The sequence below is a fragment of the Mus caroli genome, chromosome 5, assembly GCF_900094665.2.
Source record: "Mus caroli chromosome 5, CAROLI_EIJ_v1.1, whole genome shotgun sequence".
NCBI lineage: Eukaryota > Metazoa > Chordata > Mammalia > Rodentia > Muridae > Mus > Mus caroli.
In genome coordinates, this window is record NC_034574.1 from 137,834,547 (window position 1) to 137,854,989 (window position 20,443).

General features: G+C 48.6%; 2 protein-coding genes across 4 annotated transcripts in view; one reads left to right on the plus strand and one right to left on the minus strand.

Moving 5' to 3' along the window:
- The first annotated feature begins 244 nt into the window (after positions 1-244).
- Positions 245-8,208, plus strand: Bud31 (BUD31 homolog). 3 transcript variants are annotated; one of them, XM_029477041.1, is made up of 7 exons: positions 348-474; positions 577-754; positions 1,205-1,333; positions 2,367-2,486; positions 4,862-4,984; positions 6,420-6,586; positions 7,967-8,204. In XM_029477041.1, the coding sequence occupies exons 4-7, from the start codon at positions 2,393-2,395 to the stop codon at positions 8,015-8,017; spliced, it is 435 nt and encodes a 144-aa protein (XP_029332901.1). In that variant the 5' UTR covers positions 348-474; positions 577-754; positions 1,205-1,333; positions 2,367-2,392; the 3' UTR covers positions 8,018-8,204. The 3 variants fall into 3 exon arrangements, with proteins under 3 accessions (XP_021017996.1, XP_021017997.1, XP_029332901.1); XM_021162337.2 differs by lacking the exons at positions 348-474; positions 577-754 and adding an exon at positions 245-335 and having other exon boundaries at positions 7,967-8,208; XM_021162338.1 differs by lacking the exon at positions 577-754 and having other exon boundaries at positions 330-474; positions 7,967-8,208.
- Ptcd1 (pentatricopeptide repeat domain 1) overlaps positions 7,656-20,443 on the minus strand; it is a 17,667-nt gene continuing 4,879 nt past the window's right edge. The window contains exons 3-9 of the mRNA XM_021162332.1: positions 19,563-19,703; positions 18,101-18,319; positions 17,368-17,469; positions 13,280-13,984; positions 10,851-10,967; positions 10,033-10,215; positions 7,656-8,635 (exon numbers count right to left, since the gene is read on the minus strand). Of these exons, the coding sequence (XP_021017991.1) occupies positions 8,462-8,635; positions 10,033-10,215; positions 10,851-10,967; positions 13,280-13,984; positions 17,368-17,469; positions 18,101-18,319; positions 19,563-19,703 (1,641 nt within the window). The 3' untranslated portion in view covers positions 7,656-8,461. The remainder of the gene's footprint in view (positions 8,636-10,032; positions 10,216-10,850; positions 10,968-13,279; positions 13,985-17,367; positions 17,470-18,100; positions 18,320-19,562; positions 19,704-20,443) is intronic.

Consider the following 20,443-nt stretch of genomic DNA (forward strand, 5'->3'; position numbering starts at 1 on the left):
GCCGCCGCTGCAAGGATCTGGGACCTCACACCGAGGCCGGGCTGTCTTGGGAGGTGCCTGAATTCCTGACCAGAACGTGTACTGCCAGGAATACTCGTTCCCCGGTGTCCCTGTCCGAGGAGACACGTAGCCGTGTGGGCCACCCCTACAGGAAGTGAGAGGAAAAGGGCCGTGCGGTTTCCGGAATTCTACAAAGGCAGCGCCAGGGACACCTAAGATGACGCAATCTCCGCGCGAGGTGGGCGGGGCCCCGCGAGGGCCTTATTCTGAAGAGTTTCTAGCCGGAGCGGAAGCCGTCAATAAAGAAACAGCGGCCTTAGGTGCTTGAGTTTCCGGTGAGTGTTTTCTCTGCTCGGTTCTCGAGTACCTTGTCTTTGGCAATGGTTACGGGCAGGAGAGCTGTGTGAGCTGCTTAAGCGGCAGAGGCTGGAGTCCCCGATGACTTGGTGACTTCATCCTTCTGCACAGGGGATGGTAAACTTGGGGCTCGCTCTTTCTCTCTCTGCGTGTGTGTTTTCCCCACGTCGTTTTCTCTTCCGGGACCGTTTTCTGTCTAAATACCGCTTTTTTTCTCAGATGCTGCTCTTGAGTTTTCTGCCACTGTCCCGTCCGTAACTTCGCTCTCGTTCACCCCCTTTCCCGCTCTTCTACGTCTGTAAACAGCCCAACACAACACCTCTTTCCTCCTGATCCGATCGCCTCTTCGTTTTACCTCTCCCCGGACCGGAGAGCCTCTCGGGTTGAGTCCTCCTAGGTCAGGAGAAAGTGATTCTCTAATCAGGCTGTGCGCCCTGGGAAGGGCTCAGAGTCAATCTGTCTTTTAATGTGAGCGCTGGAAAAACCGGAGCAAAGACCACTGATGGGGAAGTCAGGAGGCTCTAGACTCACTAGTTGTCAGCAGTGTGACCCAGAGTCCACGTCTTAAGAGTTTTATTCTTAATTTATTAAATTGTTAAGGAGGGGTGTGGGAATGGGGGACTGTAAACTGTCAGTCACCATATAGTGAATGGGACTGAAGACTGTTTTGAGCAGATGAGTCTGTTATGCTGATAAGTTACTCTTTTCCAGCTAGAAAGCTTTATGCAATCAGAAGAAGAAGAAAAAAGCGTTTCTATTTAGATTTTGACTGGCCTGCTTTGTTGTTCTAAAAAGAGAGATTTTGGCGGCTATTTAACATGTGTAACCTACTGCTCTTATTCTACAGATGAGACAGAAGACTGCAGAAGAAAAGTGATCTCCCCCAGAGTCACAGAAGAGTTGGTAAATCTGGACAAGAACCCAGCTTTGGAACTGTGAAGACCAAGGACTTTTATATTACTCTCAATACCCAAAGGTATTGTGCATTCCTTCTTTCCTTCCTTCCTTCTTTCCTTTCTCTTTCTTTCTTTCTTTCTCTTTCTTGCCTTCTCTTTTTCTCTCTCTTTCTCTCTGACTGTCTGTCTTCCTTCCTCTTTCTTCCTTTCTTTTCTTTCTTTTCTTTATTTCTTGACAGGGTCTTATGTAGTCTAGATTGGGCACAAACTCACCATATACCCAACACTGGCCTTGAACTCTCAATCCTTCTGGCCCCACCTCACACCTGCTTGGAGAATGCGTGTGTGTCACAGTTCCCTTCTAGGGAAGCTGAGTAGCTGTTCTGGGCCTTCTGGAAAATGATCTACCATGGACATACGTTTGGTTCGCATGAGTGGTAGATAGCAATCCAAAGCAAAGGAAAAACTAGCTAGAGAGACTCGGGAAGGAAGGAAGGATAGAGATAAAGTACCCAGCGGAAATCAATTAGGGAAGCCACTTTAAGGCATCCAGCTGAAGCGCCCAATAGGGTTCTGGATATAATATAGAGATAATCTCAGATTCGGCTTCCAAGCGAAAGAGTAAACTGTCACAAGTAGGGATGACACCATCGACCGTTACTCACAGCTCCAGCAGAAGCTGAGTGAGGAAACCGAAGCAGTCAGTCAGAGCTCCCGATTGAACGCTCCATGACTGAGCTTCCCGTGGCTGAAGTTCTGACAGTTCTGGCTTCTCTTTTCTACTGTAGACACTTTTACAGCATGAGATAAATAATAGATCCACCCCTTCCAGTAGATCTCAAGCAAGGCCTCAAGTGTTTTTAGTCTTGGGCTGTTTTGCTGTTCCTATTCCTCTGCTGTAGAGTGTGTGTTGAGGGTGGGGGAACAGCAAGAGTCCGGGGAGGATACTGAGACAGCTGAAACGGGCTCTGAAACGGGGCAGAGACAATGCATGGTTACTTAAGGACATAACATACATTTTACTCTCTGAGCTTGACATCTAGGGGAGCAGGGGAATGGCTGTCAAAGCCCTTTGGCAACCTGAGGCTCAGAAAGCAGTTGGTTTTCTTGTAGATCTTTATAAGCTATCTTGCTGGGAAATGCCCAAGGTCAAAAGAAGCCGGAAAGCACCTCCAGATGGCTGGGAGTTGATCGAGCCAACGTTGGATGAACTAGATCAAAAGATGAGAGAAGGTGAGTAGGGTCTTTCTGCCTGGGTATGCTGGACAGTATCAAGGCTCAGCGTCTCCAAGGATAGAAAGAAAGAAAAAAAACACCGAGTAGAGGCTTATAGCAAAGTGGTCATGTTTTTTCTCTCAGCTCAGAGTGTTTGAAGGTTCTGAAGAGTAACATTGATGAGGCTGTCATACCTCTCCCCAGAAAGGTCTGTTGTTGTTTCATTATTAGTGTATTTGTGAAAGATCGGGGGTCTGCGCTACTTTTAGTGTTTTGCTGGGAACGGGGTCTCCAGCAGACATAGTTCTGGCTATCCTGGAACTCACTGTATAGACTGGATGGCCTCAAACTCATGGAGAGCTCCTTGCCTCTGCCTCCTTAGCACTAGGGTTAAAGAGGTGTGTCCCACAATGCCCACCTCACTGTGTGTTGAGTTTTCTGGGGGTTGTTTATTTTTTTAGATTTTATTTTACTTTGGGGTGGGGTTGGGGGATGTACGCATGTTAGCACAGGTGCCTGGGGAAGCCAGAAGAGGGTGTGAGAACACCTAAAGCTGGAGTTACAAGCAGTTGTAAGCCACTCTGACAGGAGTGCTGGGAATAGCCCCGTTGTGAAGTCTTTTTATCCATGCCCTTTTTTCTTGTTGAGCCTCTAGCTTTAGCTGGCCTAGAGCTCTGCCACATATTCACATGCTTTTTGTGGGTCTTTGCAAGTCTTTATCCCATGGTCTTTGCACCATGTAGCAGCTTCTGCAACAAATCACCATGGCAACCGATCTGGGGCTTTGGGAACCTCTATCAAAGGATATGCTAGCCTTTGATGTCCTGGTTTGATGCTGTTACTGTGATAGAACATCAGACCAAAAGCAACACAAGGGAAGGAAAGGTTTATTCGGCTTACAATTCCAGGTTACAGTCTATCATTGAGGGGACGTCAAGGCAATACTAAGTACATCCCCTCCACAGTCAAAAGCAGAGACTCAAGCTGCAGAGATGGCTCAGTGGTTGAGAGCACTCACTGCTCTTGCCAACACCTTCTGACATCCATGGGCGACAGGTACACTAGTGCACATACATTAAACAGAGATACGAAACTTCAGGAGGAGAGAGAGATCAATGAACACACACTGTCTGCTTAACACAGAAGTTCAACCAACCAGTTTTGTTCACTCTCATCCAGTTCTGGCCTCCAGCATCTGAATGATGACCATATTCAGAGTTGGCCTTTCTACCTCAATCAGGCCAACATGACTTAGGCCACTCCTCAAGTGGGGCTGCCGTGATTTCATCTGGCAAGATGATAAAAGATAAAAGCCATCTTCCGGAATGACCACTTAAATTGGTATTTGTCCGTGTGTTAGGCAGGGTAGTACTACAGAGTTAGTGTGTAGGGGTTAGAGAACAACCCACAGAAGTCAGTTCTCTCCTGTGGGTTCCAGGGATCAGACTCTCATCTGCTTTGGGAGCAAGCACCCCTACCCACTGATCTATCCCATGGGCCCCCTGAAATTTTTTTTTTAAGAAATAGATTTGAGTGTTTTGCCTCATGTGTACCGTGTTTGTGTCTAGTATTTAGAAAGACCAAAAGGATGTTGGATCCCTGGAACTGGAGTGAGTTATGAGCTGCCACCTAAGTGCTAGGAATAGAAGCGGGGTTCTCTGTAAGAAGCACTCAATCTTCTCTTCAGCTCCCCTTGAATGTCTGTTCAAAACAATCTTTGGAATACCTGTGTATAGCTCATCTGATCATTACTATTATGAGGTCATACCTGCAGCAATAATTATTAAGTCAGTGTTAACTTGGTTTTCTCTTTTCTCAACTGATTGTGCTAGACTGTCTCTGTGAAATACCCAGAACTTACAAAGTTGCTATGGGCCAAGAGATTTCTTGACATAACTATAAAGGAAATGAGAATGTGGAGTAAAAAGTCTATTTCCGGGTCTCTGATGTATTCCTAGACTCATGGTAACTAACCTCTTGGGCAATCGCCTGACATTTTCTACACCAGTTTGCATTCTGCTAGAAGGGCTTGAGGATGCCAGTTCTTGTCAGCTCTTTTTTTTTTTTTTAAAGATTTATTTATTATTTATTATATGTAAGTACACTGTAGCTGTCTTCAGACACACCAAAAGAGGGAGTCAGATCTCATTACGGGTGGTTGTGAGCCACCATGTGGTTGCTGGGATATGAACTCCGGACCTTCGGAAGAGCAGTCGGGTGCTCTTACCCACTGAGCCATCTCACCAGCCCCCTTGTCAGCCTTTTTAATTGTTCATTGTTTTCATTACTATCTGCATGGATATAAAATAGTCATAGCTATAGTTAAGCAAACATGCTGCATCCACTGTAGAATGACCAGCTCCAGAACACATACGTGCTTTCTTTCTCCCCAGCTGAAACTGAACCCCATGAGGGAAAGAGGAAAGTGGAATCTCTGTGGCCCATCTTCAGGATCCATCACCAGAAAACCCGCTATATCTTCGACCTCTTTTACAAGAGGAAAGCCATAAGCAGAGGTAAATGTGACTGGCTACATTTCTTGACCTTTAAAAAAACTGTTACTGTGTGTCCATACTTATGGAGGCAAGCATGTGTCTTGCCTTCCCTGTGAAGGTTGCAGGACAACCTGCAGTTTTGGTTCTCTTTGCCATGTGGGTCTGAGGGATCCAATTCAGGTCATTAGGCCTATATAGAAAGCATTCTTGGCCCCTGGGCCATCTTGCCTCTTGGCTCTTTTGTACTTGAGTGGCTTTCAAGATTTATACAGTAGTTTATAAAAAGCTGGGTCTGGTGGCACATGCCTTTAATCCTAGCATCCTAGGAGGCAGAGGCAGGCTGATCTCTATGTGTCCTACTTCCAGGACAGTCAGGACTACACAGAGGAACCCTTGTCTTGAAAAACTAGACGATGAGGAAGAGGAGGATGAGAGAAAAGAAAGGGAACAAAAGCCAAGTGTCATGATTCAGACCTATACTTTCAGCACTCGGGAAGCAGAGGCAGAGGACTAGGGAGTCCCAGCTAACCCTTGACTGTAATGTGTTGCAGTAAATCTCCAACCCAAGTAAGCCCATGCAAGGAAAACATAACTCAGTATGAATACAGGCTTCGTGCCTAGACTGGGCAGATCTACCCTTACACTGCTGCTATCCACCACAGCTATGAGATCCCTCTTAACTTGTGGTTTCTCAATGCCATGTGCTGCTGCTCCACTTTCCTTCTACCTCCTCCTCTGCTTCAGTGTACCTCTCTCCTCTTTCTCCCCCTCGCTTTTCTTTCCCTCTCCCCCTCCCCCAAATTTTTTAGCTCTACTTCCCCTCCACTGCCCAATCACCGGCTCTAGCCTTTATTTTACAAGTTAGAATGGGGAGAAGGTTTACATGAAGTCACCTGAGTACTGATTCACTCCTCATCCCAGGCAGCCCCTCTGGGGGAAGCAGAATTAGCATCAAATACAAACGGCACTGGGGAAATCCACAGCAGTAGTGGGAGATCGTGGCTCCAGAAATGGAAATTAAAGCAATGATTATCTTTGCAAACCCATCAATCTTCAGTTTTCTTACCATGAAAGCTGAAGTCATTTGTGTGTTTTGTTGTTATTTTTGAAATAAGGTTACACTCTGTAGCCCGGGCTGGCATGGAATTTATTATATACGGACTGACCTCACACTCACAATGCCCTACCTGCCTCTGCTCATTTCTGGGATTATTGGCTTTTGTTGCTGTTCTTAAATTTTGTTTTTTGAGACAGGGTTTATGTAGTCATAGTTGTTCTAGAACTCAATTTATAGACCAGCCTGACCTCGAACTAAAGAGATTGTTCTGCCTCTGTCTCCCAAGTGCTGGGATCAAAGGCCCATGCCATCATACTCAGCTTAACTTTTCCTTTTAGTCCAAGGTGAAGGCAGGTTTGTTACGCCATGTTCTGATGTTTGTCCCCAACTTTCTGACAGAACTCTATGAATACTGCATTAAAGAAGGCTATGCAGACAAAAACCTGATTGCAAAGTGGAAGAAGCAGGGCTATGAGAACCTATGCTGCCTACGTTGCATTCAGACTCGGGACACCAACTTTGGCACCAACTGCATTTGCCGGGTTCCCAAAAGCAAGCTGGAAGTGGTAATGCCCGGCGGTTGGATGGGGTTACTTTCTGTTTAAAACTATGTCTTAGTTGACCATGAGGTTTCATCACTAGAACCCTTCTAGCCACCCTTCTCAAAAGTGAGTCCTGACCAGGCACCCTTTTGAGGTGGTATCTGGGGCTGGTCTCAGTACTGTCAGTGGCCGAGTAACTGAAGCAGACCTCACTCCTTAGGGAGTAGTGATGACAGTGGCTCTCAAGTGACGGGAGGGCTATGCTAGGAGGCTGGCTGTCAGGTAACCTAGCTATCCCTCTAGTCTCACGGGCACATTAGTCTCTGCATGTCTTCTGCTTTGTTCCATAGCCAGAAGTGGTAGTTCATGCCTTTAATCCCAGAACTTGGGAGGTTGAGGCCAGCCTGGGCTAGTACTGAGATCCTGCTTCAAAAGGAAAAGTGGTTTCAAGGGCAGGCCAGGCACCCACAAGCAGTAGCTGGGCTCCAGCCTCCACACCATTGAAATGGAACGCCAGACGGAGGTCAGGACAGACGGGCCATCCATCCAGCTTGACTTTGTGTCTTCTCATTACACTGAAGCAAGTCTTTTTTTTCTTTTTTTTTTTTTTCCAGACAGGGTTTCTCTGTGTAGCCCTGGCTGTCCTGGAACTCACTCTGTAGACCAGGCTGGCCTCGAACTCAGAAATCCGCCTGCTTCTGCCTCCCGAGTGCTGGGATTAAAGGCGTGTGCCACCACGCCCGGCCTGAAGCAAGTCTTAATTCCCAGAGTTTTCATTGAGTGCAGATGGCCTCAGCTCAGCAGGCAGCTCTGTCCTCAGTGTCAAGGGTGGGGCTCTGTATGATGTGCTGAGCCATGGCTAGTGGGCAATAGCTGCTTCCCAAGCTCTTGGTGTCCCAGCCTGTGGTTGAGGTTTAACTGAGATTCGGGGCTGGATTGTTGCCTGAGGTGGTAGGTGGCCCCCTAGAATGCATGAAGCCCTAGGTTCCATCTCCAGTGCCCCATAGAGCCAGATGTGCATCTGTCATCCTAGCACTCAGCAGCTGTTGGCAGGACCAGAAGATTAGGGTCATCCCATATATGAGACTCTCAGTTAAAACTAACAGAACTTTATTTGTTTAGAATGGGCTCATGGCCTCCAAAAAAGGAGGTAAAGACAGCATTGCTCCAGGCCCCCCCACCCCCCACCCAGTAGCCTCAGGAACTCTGGCTTTAAGCCCTCTAGGCAGTGGCAAGTGTGTCTTGTTATAGCAGTCACACACAGACATTAACTTCCGCCTGGTAGTAACTGTTCCACTTCACAAAGGAGCTGGGACGCCCAAGTAGAAGTGTCCAGTAGAGATGCTCTGCAAGGGAGTGCGCAGGGCTGTAGCGGTGTGTTCAAATGTTCTTCTTCTGTTTCAGGGTCGCATCATCGAGTGCACACACTGTGGCTGCCGGGGTTGCTCTGGCTGACACCCTTGACTCCTCTGCATCCTGGCCTTTGGACCTTGGACTTAAGACTTATTGGGCCGCTGCCTGAAGCAACTCTTCCCAGAGTGGTGCTCAGAGAAAAGACCCAGGGGGAAGCATGGGCTGTACAGGTGACGACGTTAGTGGTCACCAGCTGAGATCTGTAAAAATAAAACCTGTAGACCTCCTCGCTACATTCTTTCTTTGAAGAGTGCCAGGGGATGGGCTTAGTCCTGGCTCTGTGTTGTAGATGCTGTGTGACCATGATTGTTGTCAGGATGTCTTGGCCTGGTGTGGGACCTGCTATGATCTGGGCACCCTGAGCCCAGCATTTGCCTGTAAAGTGCTGTGGTGCCTCTGGAATATTCTTGGCCTCTAAAGTTGAAAGGACTCCCAGGCTCCCCCAGCAGTGTGAAGGCTGGGCACTTGTCATAGCAGCATGCTCCGTCATCCGTCCCTAAGGCCGCCAGCCTTATCAGTGGTGTCTTGGTCCCCGACAGGCTTGTTCTGGAACTCCTGCCAGGGGTGGGGGGCTTCTTCTGCTGGCATGGCTTTCAACCACTGCTTGTAATAAGCCCGAAAGCCATCAATCTTCTCCAAGTAGGTGTTTTTTTCTTTGTACTATAATTAGAGATGCACAGGACTGTCAGTGTGAGTGAGATACAGGGACAAAAGCCTCACTATGAAACCCATAGCTTTGTAAAATGAATACAGGATATGCTAAGAAAGCAGAGCTTTCAGAAATGTTTTCAGCCAATCTAAGCTACTGCATGTCACCCAAAATTAACCCAAGTCACAGCAGCTGACCACTGTCCTTCCCTCAAGGAGACTACCAAATAATTTGTCATTAGATTCACTGCTGTAAAGGGCCAAGTTCTGGAAAATCTGTTACTTGGGAATAGGCCATACCACTCTTTGCCTAACAGCCGTCTAGCCTGAGAACACTATAGTGTGCCTAAGCCATGGAAGTCACCTTAGCCCCACAGCTAGAACTGAGGCATCCCCTCAACTGCCTCTGTTTTGCTGAGCTGCTGCTATCCTGACCTTGGGTCAAGGCAGCATCAATGCAGGGAGGAGAGGTGTGGTGAGTTTGAAACAGGTTACAGGCACCATGGGAAAAATAAGCCAAACACTGCTAAGACACAATACTAAAAGCTTGAGTTGAAAAAGGTTTAAGGGCCGGGCGTGGTGGTGCACGCCTTTAATCCCAGCACCTCGGGAGGCGGAGGCAGGCGGATGGAACTCTTGAGTTCAAGGCCAGCCTGGTCTATTGAGTGAGTTCCAGAACAGCCAGGGCTACACAGAGACCCTATTCAAAAAAACCCCTAAACAGCTGGAGAGATAGCTCAGCAGTTAAGAGCACTGACTGCTCTTTCAGAGGTCCCTAGTTCAATTCCCAGCACCCACAACCATCTGTAATGGGGTCTGATGGCCTTCTCCCCTGTGTCTGAAGAGACCGATAGTGTAATCACGTACATTACATTAATATTTTAAAAAATCCCCAAACACCCATATATGTTTTTTTTTTTTTTTTAAAGACAATAAGAAGGTTACCTACGGACCTTCAGACCTTCCTGATGCTCAGCACGGCCTGTCCTGCTGACCCACTTATTCTTTCTCAGCAAGTGCCACACATGGCAGCCATTCCTGAGCACTGCCTCGTGCTCCCATCCCATTCACTGTCTCCCCATCTGGTCTGTGGTTATCTAGGGCACAGTTGCCATTAGTGCTCTGGAGACAGAGCAGAGCTCCACACTACAGGAGCCTGACGTCCTTGAGCGAGGGGAGGCCAGATTGAGTGGGACTGGAGCAAGAAGGAAAAGAAAAGGAGGAAAAAGAGGGGGAGAAAAAGAGAAAAGAAAAGGAGGAAAAAGAGAGGGGGAGAAAAAGAGAAAAGAAAAGAAACCTTGTTGGACAACTTTCAGCAAGGACATGAATGTCAAGACCCAGAGGTCAGAAGCAGAGACAAGAGCAGCTAAGGGAGCCGTCAGCACTGACAGTAAACTGGGTGCGCATACCCGGTCAAAGGTGGGAGGGTACTCGGCTGCAAACTCCAGCTGGCGGATGACCACCTCGTTTACTGGGACGTTGTTCTGCCTCATGTCCTTCAGGACGCTGATGAGATAGGTGTAGTCCAACTTCTTGAGGGCTGCGTTGATAAGGGTGCTGTAGATGTGGATGTTAGGGCTCACCTGGGACTTCTAGAACACGAACATCATGAACATGGTCAGCATGTGCTGGTGGCGGGAAGGACAAAGCGGTCTGCTAGAACAAGGGTGGGACCGTACAGCATTCTAGCCCTCCACAGACGCAAAGCAAGCATGCCCTATATAGGGAGAAAGACTGGTGCTTGGGGGCCGACAGGCAGGCAGGGGTGAAGTACCTGCTCCCGGCTGCAGTTTACTAGTTGACACTGTCATCAGATGCTGGTGAGCCTAGAGCAGCCAACAGATGGGTGACAACGTGTGGACAATACCCCATCCTTAGGAAGTGGCCACTGCTGGGGCTGGATGAAATCCACTCAGCAAGTACTCATGGTCAGAGAGTGTGCATTAGAGGGAGCCAGGGCTGTGAAAAGGACCCTTTGTCCCCAGGGCTTCTGGTCCATCCCTCCAGGATGTTGGGGCTCAGCCCCATTCACAACTCTCCATGGGAAGCAACACCAGCTTCAAGTTCTCAGGACCAGTTTTTACAGTGGTCATTGTCATTCTACACGAGAAGGGGTACTGTCCCACTTGCCCGCCCCGTACTCAGTTGATTCTGCTGGGCCTCATTTTGCCCACAGGTCTCCCAGAACTGTGGGCAGCAGGCTCAGGGTTAGGCCTGTGCCCCTCACCTTCATGTCTGCAAGCAGCTGCATACCATCCCTGGGCCGATGGCAACCAATGGCCAGATTGCAGAAAGTCCGAAGATTGGGGACAATTCCCTTTTTTGCCAGGATTGGCAACAGTGCCTGTACGACAGACATGCAACAGTTAACTGTGACCCACAAGCTCTGGCATATTATTCTGACAAATCACTCTGCTGTGTGCTAGAGGCCTGGGAAGCCACCTCTACTCAGAGGCCCCTGACTCCCTCAGCTGACTGTATGGCTATCATGATCTCAAGGCCCTTTGTCTCAAATGTCCTCCTCTTACCTGCCCTTCCTACCCTCTGTCTCATGCTCTTTGGCTGCCATCCCTGCAATGGGCCAAGAAACTAGGAGCTCATGATTCAGGGCAGGAAGAAGCACTGACCAGCATAGTATGAAAAAGAGAGTACCTTCAGCCCGGGAGGGCCCCAGGGAAGGGCTGCCATCTTAGCTTGTCCAGAGTAGGGTGTGCTCTGCACTATCGCTTTTCTGTCACCCTTGACCCTCACAGATGCACAGAGTACTGCTTCTGTCAAAGCAAGCACCACATAGAAACTGACTGTGTGCCATGAGGTGGCATGCATGCCTTTATGCCCAGCATTTGGGAAGCAGAGGCAGTTGGGTCTCTGGGAGTTTGAGGCCAGTCTGATCTACAAAGTGAGTTCCAGGGCTGCAGGGCTGTTACACAGAGATAACACTGTCTTGAAAAACCAGGGGAAAAAAAAAAAAGATAAACAACCCAAACTGATTAGGTAAGTAAACAAAAGCCTGTAAGAAGCCTGGCTATTATCTTCGTGAGACGGAGAAAGCTACACAACCAGGTAGTGCCTCCTGGTCTGAGCAGACCAGAAGCACACGGACAGACAGAATATGGAAGAGGAAGGTCAGAGGGTTCTGCAGATACACTAGGGTGCCTCATGGTAATTCTCTCCTTGGCGGGAGGGTGGAAGTCAGGGTTGGGTGCTGAACCAGGGTCTCACTACAAAGCCTCCGCGGGCCTGGAGTTCACCACGTAAACTTGGAGATCTGAAACCCACCCACCTCTATCTCCCAAGCGCACCACCAGGTCCAGTTCCCCACCTCTTTTTCTCTTCACCACCAACCCCTGGTTTTTTTTTTGGTTTTGTTTTTTTAAGAAAAGGTCAAGGCTGGGATTGAACTTTCAATCTGGCTTGCTGGATACCTTTATGTTAACCTGATACAAGCTACAGTTATCTGATAGGTAGGAATCTCAATGGAGAAAATACCTACATAAGATGAGGCTGTAGGGCATTCTCTTAATTAGTGCTTGATGGGGAAGGCCCACCTTACTGTGGATGGTGCCATCTCTGAGCTAGGTTCTATAAGGAAGCAGGCTGAGCAAGCCGTGATAGCAAGCAGCACCCTTCATGGCATCCACATCAGCGCCTGCCTCCAGGCTCCTGTCCTGTTCTGACTTCCCTCAGTGACAGAATATGAATATGGGAGCATAAGCCAAATAAAACCTCAAATTGCTTTTGGTCATGGTGATTCAGCACGGCAATAGTAACCCTGACTGAGGCAGTACGGCCAAGGATGATCCACCAGCCTCCGATCCCCGTCTCCTGGGTTACAGGTGAGCATCACCAGATGCAGTTTATGCAGGGCTAGGAGTGGATCCAGAACCATATGCTAGACAAGCACCCCACCCGCCAGCCAGCCAGCCTCCTCCGTGTACAGCTCTCCTGCCTGCGTTTATGTCCAGGTACCACTTGAATGCTTAGTGGCCATGGAAGCCAGAAGAGCGTTTCAGATTCCTGGAACTGAAGTTACAGATGGTTTTAAGCTGCCACAGAGGTGTCTTCTAGAAGAGCAGCCAGTGTCCCTAACCACTGAGGCACCTCTCCAGGTCACAGGGATTCTTTCTGTCTTTTCTTCCTTCCTTTCTGATTTATTTATTTATTTATTTATTTATTTATTTAATGTATGTGAGTAAACTGTAGCTGTCTTCAGACACATCAGAAGAGGGCATCAGATGTCATGACAGATGGTTGTGAGCCACCATGTGGTTGCTGGGAATTGAACTCAGGACCTCTGGAAGAGCAGTCAGTGCTCTTAACTGCTGAGCCATCTCCCCAGCCCTCATGGTGATTCTTAAGTCTGCTGAACAACTCTACAGACCTGTTCCTGAAGTGCCTGCCCATCTTATGTACCCCTCCTCAGTGTACTAGTGTAATGACAGGTTCGGCCTCCCAGCATGTCAGCATGACCCTTCCCCGTGAATGCCCTTCATACCCTTCCTCTGGGTGGTAGGACTGTGGTGCAGCTGGCTGGTTTATGGCTCAATTCCTAACTTGATGTCTGGCCAGGCCTAGAATAGGGCTCTAGACACGTCTGCTGACTAGTAAGCTACGATCAGTAAGAGAAGGGGAACCCCCAGTAGACAGCCCCCTTACCTTGGCTCCCTCCAGGTCTCCCAGTTTGCTCTTTTTCCTTATCAGTGTGTTGAAGAAGGTTACGTCGGCCTCCACCCTATGCCTGTCCAGGACGGACAGCAGCGAGGATTCTGCAGCGCTCCCAGGCTCCACCACCTCAGCCAGCAGAGTGAGGGTTTTGATGTCTGGCTGGAGCCCGTGTTCGGTCATCTTGCCCAGGAAGCCTTCCAGGCCCCCCATCAACGCCAGCCTATCAGCAGGTGTGGCCACCGTCCCGAATGAGACCACAGCGGGGGAGAGAGTTCCAAGACTTAGGAGATTGACTTCCAGCTCCAAGTGGGTAGGTTTCGGGGCCAGTGGGGTGAGGGCTACTGTGTGGCCAGGTTCTGCCTTGGTTTCTACCTCAGGCTGGGTCCTGCTTGTTACCCTGGCCTCAGGAAGGGTTGGTGGCCCCTCGAGTTTCTGAGAAGGTTCCAGAAACAGCTGCCTCTCCAGTGCTTCCACATGTCTGAGTGACACACCATGCCCTGTCTTGACCTGGACTTTCCTCCCTGCCATATGCCTGCCCTTTGGGGACGGGAGCAAGATGGTCTCTTCCTGGGATGTCAGGAGCAGCCTGGAGGCAACCTCTGGGTCCCCCAGACCACAGTCTCGAGCTGCCTCCAACAGGAGGTTGTAGCCATGCCTACTTGGTTTGATCCCCAGACTCAGCATTTGCCGCCACACCTGAAGGAAAACAGAAATGTTAGGGCTCCATGTTCCTGCCTCCTACAGGCTTTCTGAGGAAATGAGTACCATGGTCATGAGTCATCATAGGAGAAGCTAAAACCCAGCAGGCGAGCTCCCTTAGATGGGCCCGCCATGGATTAAAGTCTACGGTGGATTTACTCCAGTCAACAAGACCCAGGAGAAACTCATTTAAGGAAAGGTCCCCCCACCAAAAAAAAGAAGAAAAAAAGAGCTGGGCGTGATGGCGCACGCCTTTAATCCCAGCACTCAGGAGGCAGAGACAGGCGGATTTCTGAGTTCGAGGCCAGCCTGGTCTACAAAGTGAGTTCCAGGACAGCCAGGGCTACACAGAGAAACCCTGTCTCAAAAAACCAAAAAAAAAAAAAAAAAAAAAGGAAAGGTCCCTGTTATTAGTATGCTCTTCCTGTTACTATTAAATATATCACCCTTTTGAGCAGATTTCTGCAGTCCTATGAATACATACTATCTTCTAGTGGTGCTATATAGACAAATAGATCATGGTTCTATAGAATCTCTGACTTGCTTCAAATACTTGTAGGAAGAAAGTCTTTAGAGACGGCCTTAGTTGCTAGGGAGATGTAATAAAGTCAGACTCAAGCACACAGTGCGCCCACTCCTCAGAATAGTAACCAAGGCTGCGTAATAAGAAATGCAGTGAGCTTTCTTAATCACACTACGGAGAGAAATAGACTTGGGAGAATTAAAGTCGTAAGTGGGCACTATGATAAGGCAAGGACCATGTAAGACTGCTTCTCTGAACTTGTAATGAGTATGGTATAATGAAACAATGCTTTGAACTTAATATTGACATCCTTCTGTAACTCCCATTTTATCTCTGAGGTCATTTTCTAAAGGTATAAAAGACCAGAGAAAAGAAATAACGCTGGTGATTGAATGGTTTGCTTGGGGAACTCTGGCCCATCCACTCATCTATCCTAAATGTATACGTCTGTTTGTCTATATGTTTGTGTGTAGGTATATGTGTATGTACGAAAGCACGCATGAATACTTGTGGAGTTGATTGTGGCAGACCGGTCGGGCCTGGTCAGGGTGTGGGTGTATGGATGTTTGAGTGTATACGTGTGTGTGCATATTTGCCTGTACAAAGCATCTTACTTCTTTTCCTTTTCCTCCTCTCTGGTTCACAAAGAGTTAACCAGCATAGCCAGAGAGGCTTCTGGCTGATTCACCAGAGAAAGGAGCAGCAGCAGTGAGATGAGACCTTCCACTTCATCCCCTGCTGTTTTATGATGGGGTGCTGAACAGCTTCTAGCCTAGGAGGAACTCACAGAATACAGGCCAGGTACTGAAGCATAGTGACTTAGACTTAAGACAGGTAAATGTTTATGATTATACAGCAACCCTATATATCTCTTAAGACCAAGTCTTAAGACCTAAATATCTCTTAAGACCTCTGCTGCCTCAAGAAGAACCAATAAGAAATAAGACCTGCAGGGGCTGGCCCCTGGCATAATGTGAATTAATAGTCAGACCAGCAAACTCATAAGGCGAGAGAAAGCTGGAGTAGGCTCAGGGGTAGATCAACTGCCTAGCATGTGCAAAGCCCTGGGTCAAAACCATAGGACCACAGAAGAAAAAAGCGGAGGAGGGGGTTGGGAGGAGGAGGAAGAGGAAGAGGAGAAGGAAGAAGGAAGAGGAGAAAGGAGGAGGGAGAGGAGGAGGAAGAAGAGGAGAGAGGAGGAGGAGGAGGAGGAGGAGAAGAAGAGGAAGAAGAAGAGGAAGAAGAAGAAGAAGAAGAAGAAGAAGAAGAAGAAGAAGAAGAAGAAGAAGAAGAAGAAGAAGAAGAAGAAGAAGAAGAAGAAGAAGAAGAAGAAGAAGAAGAAGAAGAAGAAGAAACTGCTAAGGGTGTGGAAGCCCTAAATGCAATCCCTGTGAAGCTGGCCTAGAGTCCCAGGTTGGGATCCCAGGTTAACCTGAGCAATATAATGAGTCATCAAAAAGGGGGGCAGGGAGGACTGGCACTGGCCACCAAACCTGATGGCCTGAGTTCAATCCTTAATGGGAAAAGGAGAGAACCAACCTAGCAAGATGTCCTCTGATCTCTACATTTGTGCTATGGAATGCAAACACCCCCTCAAACACACACACACACACACACACACACACACACACACACATACAATAAAAACTATAAATAAAACATAAATTTAATGTGTGTGTGTATATGTATGTATATATATATATGTGTGTGTATATATATATATATATATATATATATATATATATATATATTCTGCCCAATAGCTGGGCAGAAGAGACATAGGCAGGGTTTAGGTTTCCCAGACTTGGGGGCAGAGGAGGACCACAAGGAAGAAGAAGGTGCTGGAGAAGAGGAAGGAGAAGACACCATGGGTTAAAGGTCAAGAGAACACAGCCCCGAGGGCTGCCCAACTGGAGCTAAGAGCAGCCCAGATGAAACATAATAAGTAAATAATACTTTGGGGTTATCGATAGCAAAGTAGACTCTAACAGCACGGTGGGTAGGCAGCTGCCCAGCTCTGTGTTCTCTAAGGCTTATCATAAATACAAAGGCCGTGAATGTGTCTTTCATCTGGGAACATAAATGGTCTAAGATGGGTAGAAGGGCTGGGATTTAAATAATTCCTACAACGATCTTTGCCTCCACTAATGAGGTAGTTTTTCCACAAGCCTTTCCATGTCTACAAAACAAAAAAAGGACATGCCCTGCAATGATTATGTGACGGCTGGAAGGGCAGATATAAAAACACAGCTGGCACAGTGGACTGGAGAGGATGCTCGGCGGTTAGGAGAGCATACTGCTCTTAGAGGACCTGAGTATCATTTCCCAGCATCCACTTCAAGTGACTCTCAACAGGCTGTAACTCCAGCTTCAGGAGACCATTTCTGGCCTCCTACACGCGTACCTATAATTTAAAAACAAAAGTCAAATGTACTGGCTAATTTTGTGTGTCAACTTGACAACAAGCTGGAGTTATCACAAAGGAGCCTCCCTTGAGGAAATGCCTCCATGAGATCCAGCTGTAAGGCCTTTTCTCAATTAGTGATCAAGGGTGGGAGGGCCCATTGTGGGTGGTACCATCTCTAGGCTGGTAGTCCTGGGTTCTATAAGAGAGCAGGCTGAGCAAGCCAGGGGAAGCAAGCCAGTAAGGAACATCCCTCCATGGCCTCTGCATCAGCTCCTGCTTCCTGACCTGCTTGAGTTCCAGTCCTGACTTCCTTTGATGATGAACAGCAATGTGGAAATGTAACCCTTTCCTCCCCAACTTGCTGCTTGGTCATGATGTTTGTTTGTGCAGGAATAGAAACCCTGACTAAGACACCAAACAATGCTAGCCCTGGCATCGGGTAAGACTGACCTGCATGGCTTGTCGGAAGCCTGTCTTCTTGTCCTGCATGCAGCCCACAAGCAGAAAACAGAAGGTCTCCTCTGTGACTGCATGCCCCCTTTGGATGATTTCCTGGGAAAAAGAAGAAGGCAGTCTCACTCAGAAACTATGGCAAGGCCCATTCTCACCTAGTTCAGTACCAGGACCATGCATCTCTAAGGAATAGGGACCTGGATACAGCCCTGGGACCAGTTAGAACCAGCTCCCAAGTGAAGCACCTAACTGCCCCCTACACACACACTACCTCTAGGCCTGTCATCCTAGCTCTGTTCCTAGAGGCAAGATCTTGTGCAAAGCTGACCCCAGCAGCCACTGTATTGGAGGCTCGGTTTCCTCATTTGTGCAAAGACACCTTCTAGAATGTCTGAGCAATCTTTCAACCATGTATACAGGACAAGTGCAATCCCCATGGGCCTCTTCAGTGTCACACTGGGCAAGACCTCCTTAAAGACACTTGTGCCTCTCAGAACCTCCCGTCCTTCCACTCAGTACAGTGACTCCCTCTTGCTCTCCTGCTTACAGCCCACCACAGTGTGACTGAGCCACAGAAAGGTCCTGTTGGATTTGTGTGTGAACCCCAGCATAAAGCACAGACTGTCTCATTTCTCCTGAACATTCCAGGTGTAGGGAGACAGATAAATCTCTCTCTCACACTTGTCCCACCAGACTGACTTTGAAGACAAGAAGAAAAGGGAGCCCCCACCTTGAAGACATCCAGGCACATCCTGAGGTCTGCACACTTGGCGGCCACCTTCAGCAGGGCATGATATGTTTTCAGGTTGAGCTGGAAGTTTCTGGCCTGGAGTTGCTGTCGGAGCTTCAGGGCACTCTGCAGGGCAGAGTCCTTCCAGGGGGACTCCGCACAGACATTGAACAGAGCTGTGTATGTGGCATCCGAGGGCTCCAGGTCTCTCTTCTTCATCTGTTGAGATGGGAGAAAACTGAAGGTGTATCTAGGAGAAGCAGCCACTTTGAAGGCCCCAAGAAAGGTTTGTTACCACATCCAACTAGCCCAGGAGCTAAGGCTGACCCAAGTGGCACCTCGTATACAGTATCCAAACTCCTGACTGGACCAGAGAGGGCTTTGAAAAATGGAGCCTCTATTCCCAGAAATGCCAACAGGAAACCATCCTTTCGGGCACTTGAAAGAATATTCTAGAGCTATCAATCACACTTGTATCAGGTGCTTCCTATCCTGAGGTCTGTCCTGCTCACTCTGACCATCCAGCGTGAGCACAGGAGTGGGTTTGTTCTGGGGAAGGGGGACCAGCGTTCACTAACTGAGTGAGAGTTCACGAGCCAGTGAACTCGCCTCAGAAACCAGGGGTGAGATGGTTTTAAAAAGTTATTCATATAAACAATTCATATACCTAAATTGTCCTTCTAGAAGTGCAGTTTTAGCGCTTAGAGTGGTGGCGCACGCCTTTAATCCCAGCACTTGGGAAGCAGAGGCAGGCAGATCTCTGAGTTCAAGGCCAGCCTGGTCTACCTAGTGAGTTCCAGGTTGGCCCAAGCTACACAGTAAGACCATCTCAAAAAAACAGAACAAGGCACTGGAGAAATGGGTCAGTGGTGAGAACCCTGATGGCTCTAAAAGGGACCCCGGGCTCACCTCTCAGCACCCACAAGGCAGCTCACAACTGTCTGGAACTCCAGTATCTGACACCCTCAGATAGAAATACATGCACGCAAAACACCAATGCACATAAAATAAAAATAAACCAATGACTGCAGAAAGGGAGACCCTCCCTTTGCTTTGGTGACAGTCTGTGAGAACTGCAGTAGGGTTCCAAATATGAGGACTAGGGTTGGCAGGGTCTGTGCTGGATCACGGGCTCCCTTAGCCTCTGGCCACAGGACAAGATGGCTTGGCTCTCACTTGAGACTACAGTTGTCCTGTTTCGTTAGGAAACAGAACAGGATGCATGTGTGAGTAGGTGTGGTGTCTGTGGAGAGGAACACAGACTAACTGGGCGTGGTGGCAGAGAAGTGAGAGCACATGAAGCACGCCTCTGTCACCTCACTTGATGCCCCAAGATGACCTCAATTTGGACTCAATGTCAACAAGCCCACGTCATCTGCCCCACTGTGTGACATCCTGCTCAGGACCTGTACCCAGCGTGCACTCCGGAGCTTTGGCCCCTATTAATCTGACCCACACTTACATCATTGAAGAGTCTGAAAGCCTTCTTCAGGTACCCGACGCGCCCGCAGCCCCCAATCAGCACCGTGTAGTTGCACTCCAGAGGCTGCAAGCGCTCTTCCTTCAGCATCTGCCTCTCAAACAGATCCAGGGCCTCTGCAAGCTAGGGAAAGAGGCAACAGGAGAGGGGGCTCAGGACAGCTTCTGAGACCTGTAGCAAGCCAGGGAGAGCGGGGCACACCTTTGGTAGGAGGATCAAAGCTATTCTAGGCCACACAGCCTGGGACTCATAAAACATTTCCTCAAAACAAACAGAAAACCTACCCAAAATAAAAGGTCCCCTAGAAGAGAGTGCGAGGTAGAGGGACCCTTATGATATGATACGGGGAGACAGTTCCCTCCTCCCTGACTGCAAACTTCTGCCCAAAGCAGTGTTTGTCCACATCCAGTTCCCCACACCATCCTGTCCCCTCCGTCCTTGCGCCGCCTACTCCTCAGTCTTCGTTTCTGTGGTAGTACTGACGAGCTCACTCAAGGCCCGCACATGCGCAGCAGACACTTCAGCACTTAACTGAAGACACTTCTTTTTGACTATGTAGACCAGGCTGGCCCCAATCTTCCTGCCTCCGAGCTGGGTAGAGATGGGTGCCACCATACCTGGCTCTCCTTTTTCTCATCTGTCCATTTAAGTAATAGCTACTAAATCCTTCCACGAGCCAGGCAAGGTCTGTTCACTTGGGGGAGGTAGTGTAAAATAGGATGCCTGCTCACAAAACGACTGTTCTGGCTGGAAAAGATGCAGAAAAAGAATTAAGCTGGGCAGAGCCGGGCGTGGTGGCGCACGCCTTTAATCCCAGCACTCGGGAGGCAGAGGCAGGCGGATTTCTGAGTTCAAGGCCAGCC

Coding starts and splice junctions, on each gene's coding strand:
- Bud31 (XM_021162337.2), top strand. CDS start 2,393: ATGCCCAAGGTCAAAAGAAGCCGGAAAGCACCTCCAGATGGCTGGGAG. Junction 4,985..6,419: donor GAGGAAAGCCATAAGCAGAG/GTAAATGTGACT, acceptor ACTTTCTGACAG/AACTCTATGAATACTGCATT. Junction 6,587..7,966: donor CCAAAAGCAAGCTGGAAGTG/GTAATGCCCGGC, acceptor CTTCTGTTTCAG/GGTCGCATCATCGAGTGCAC.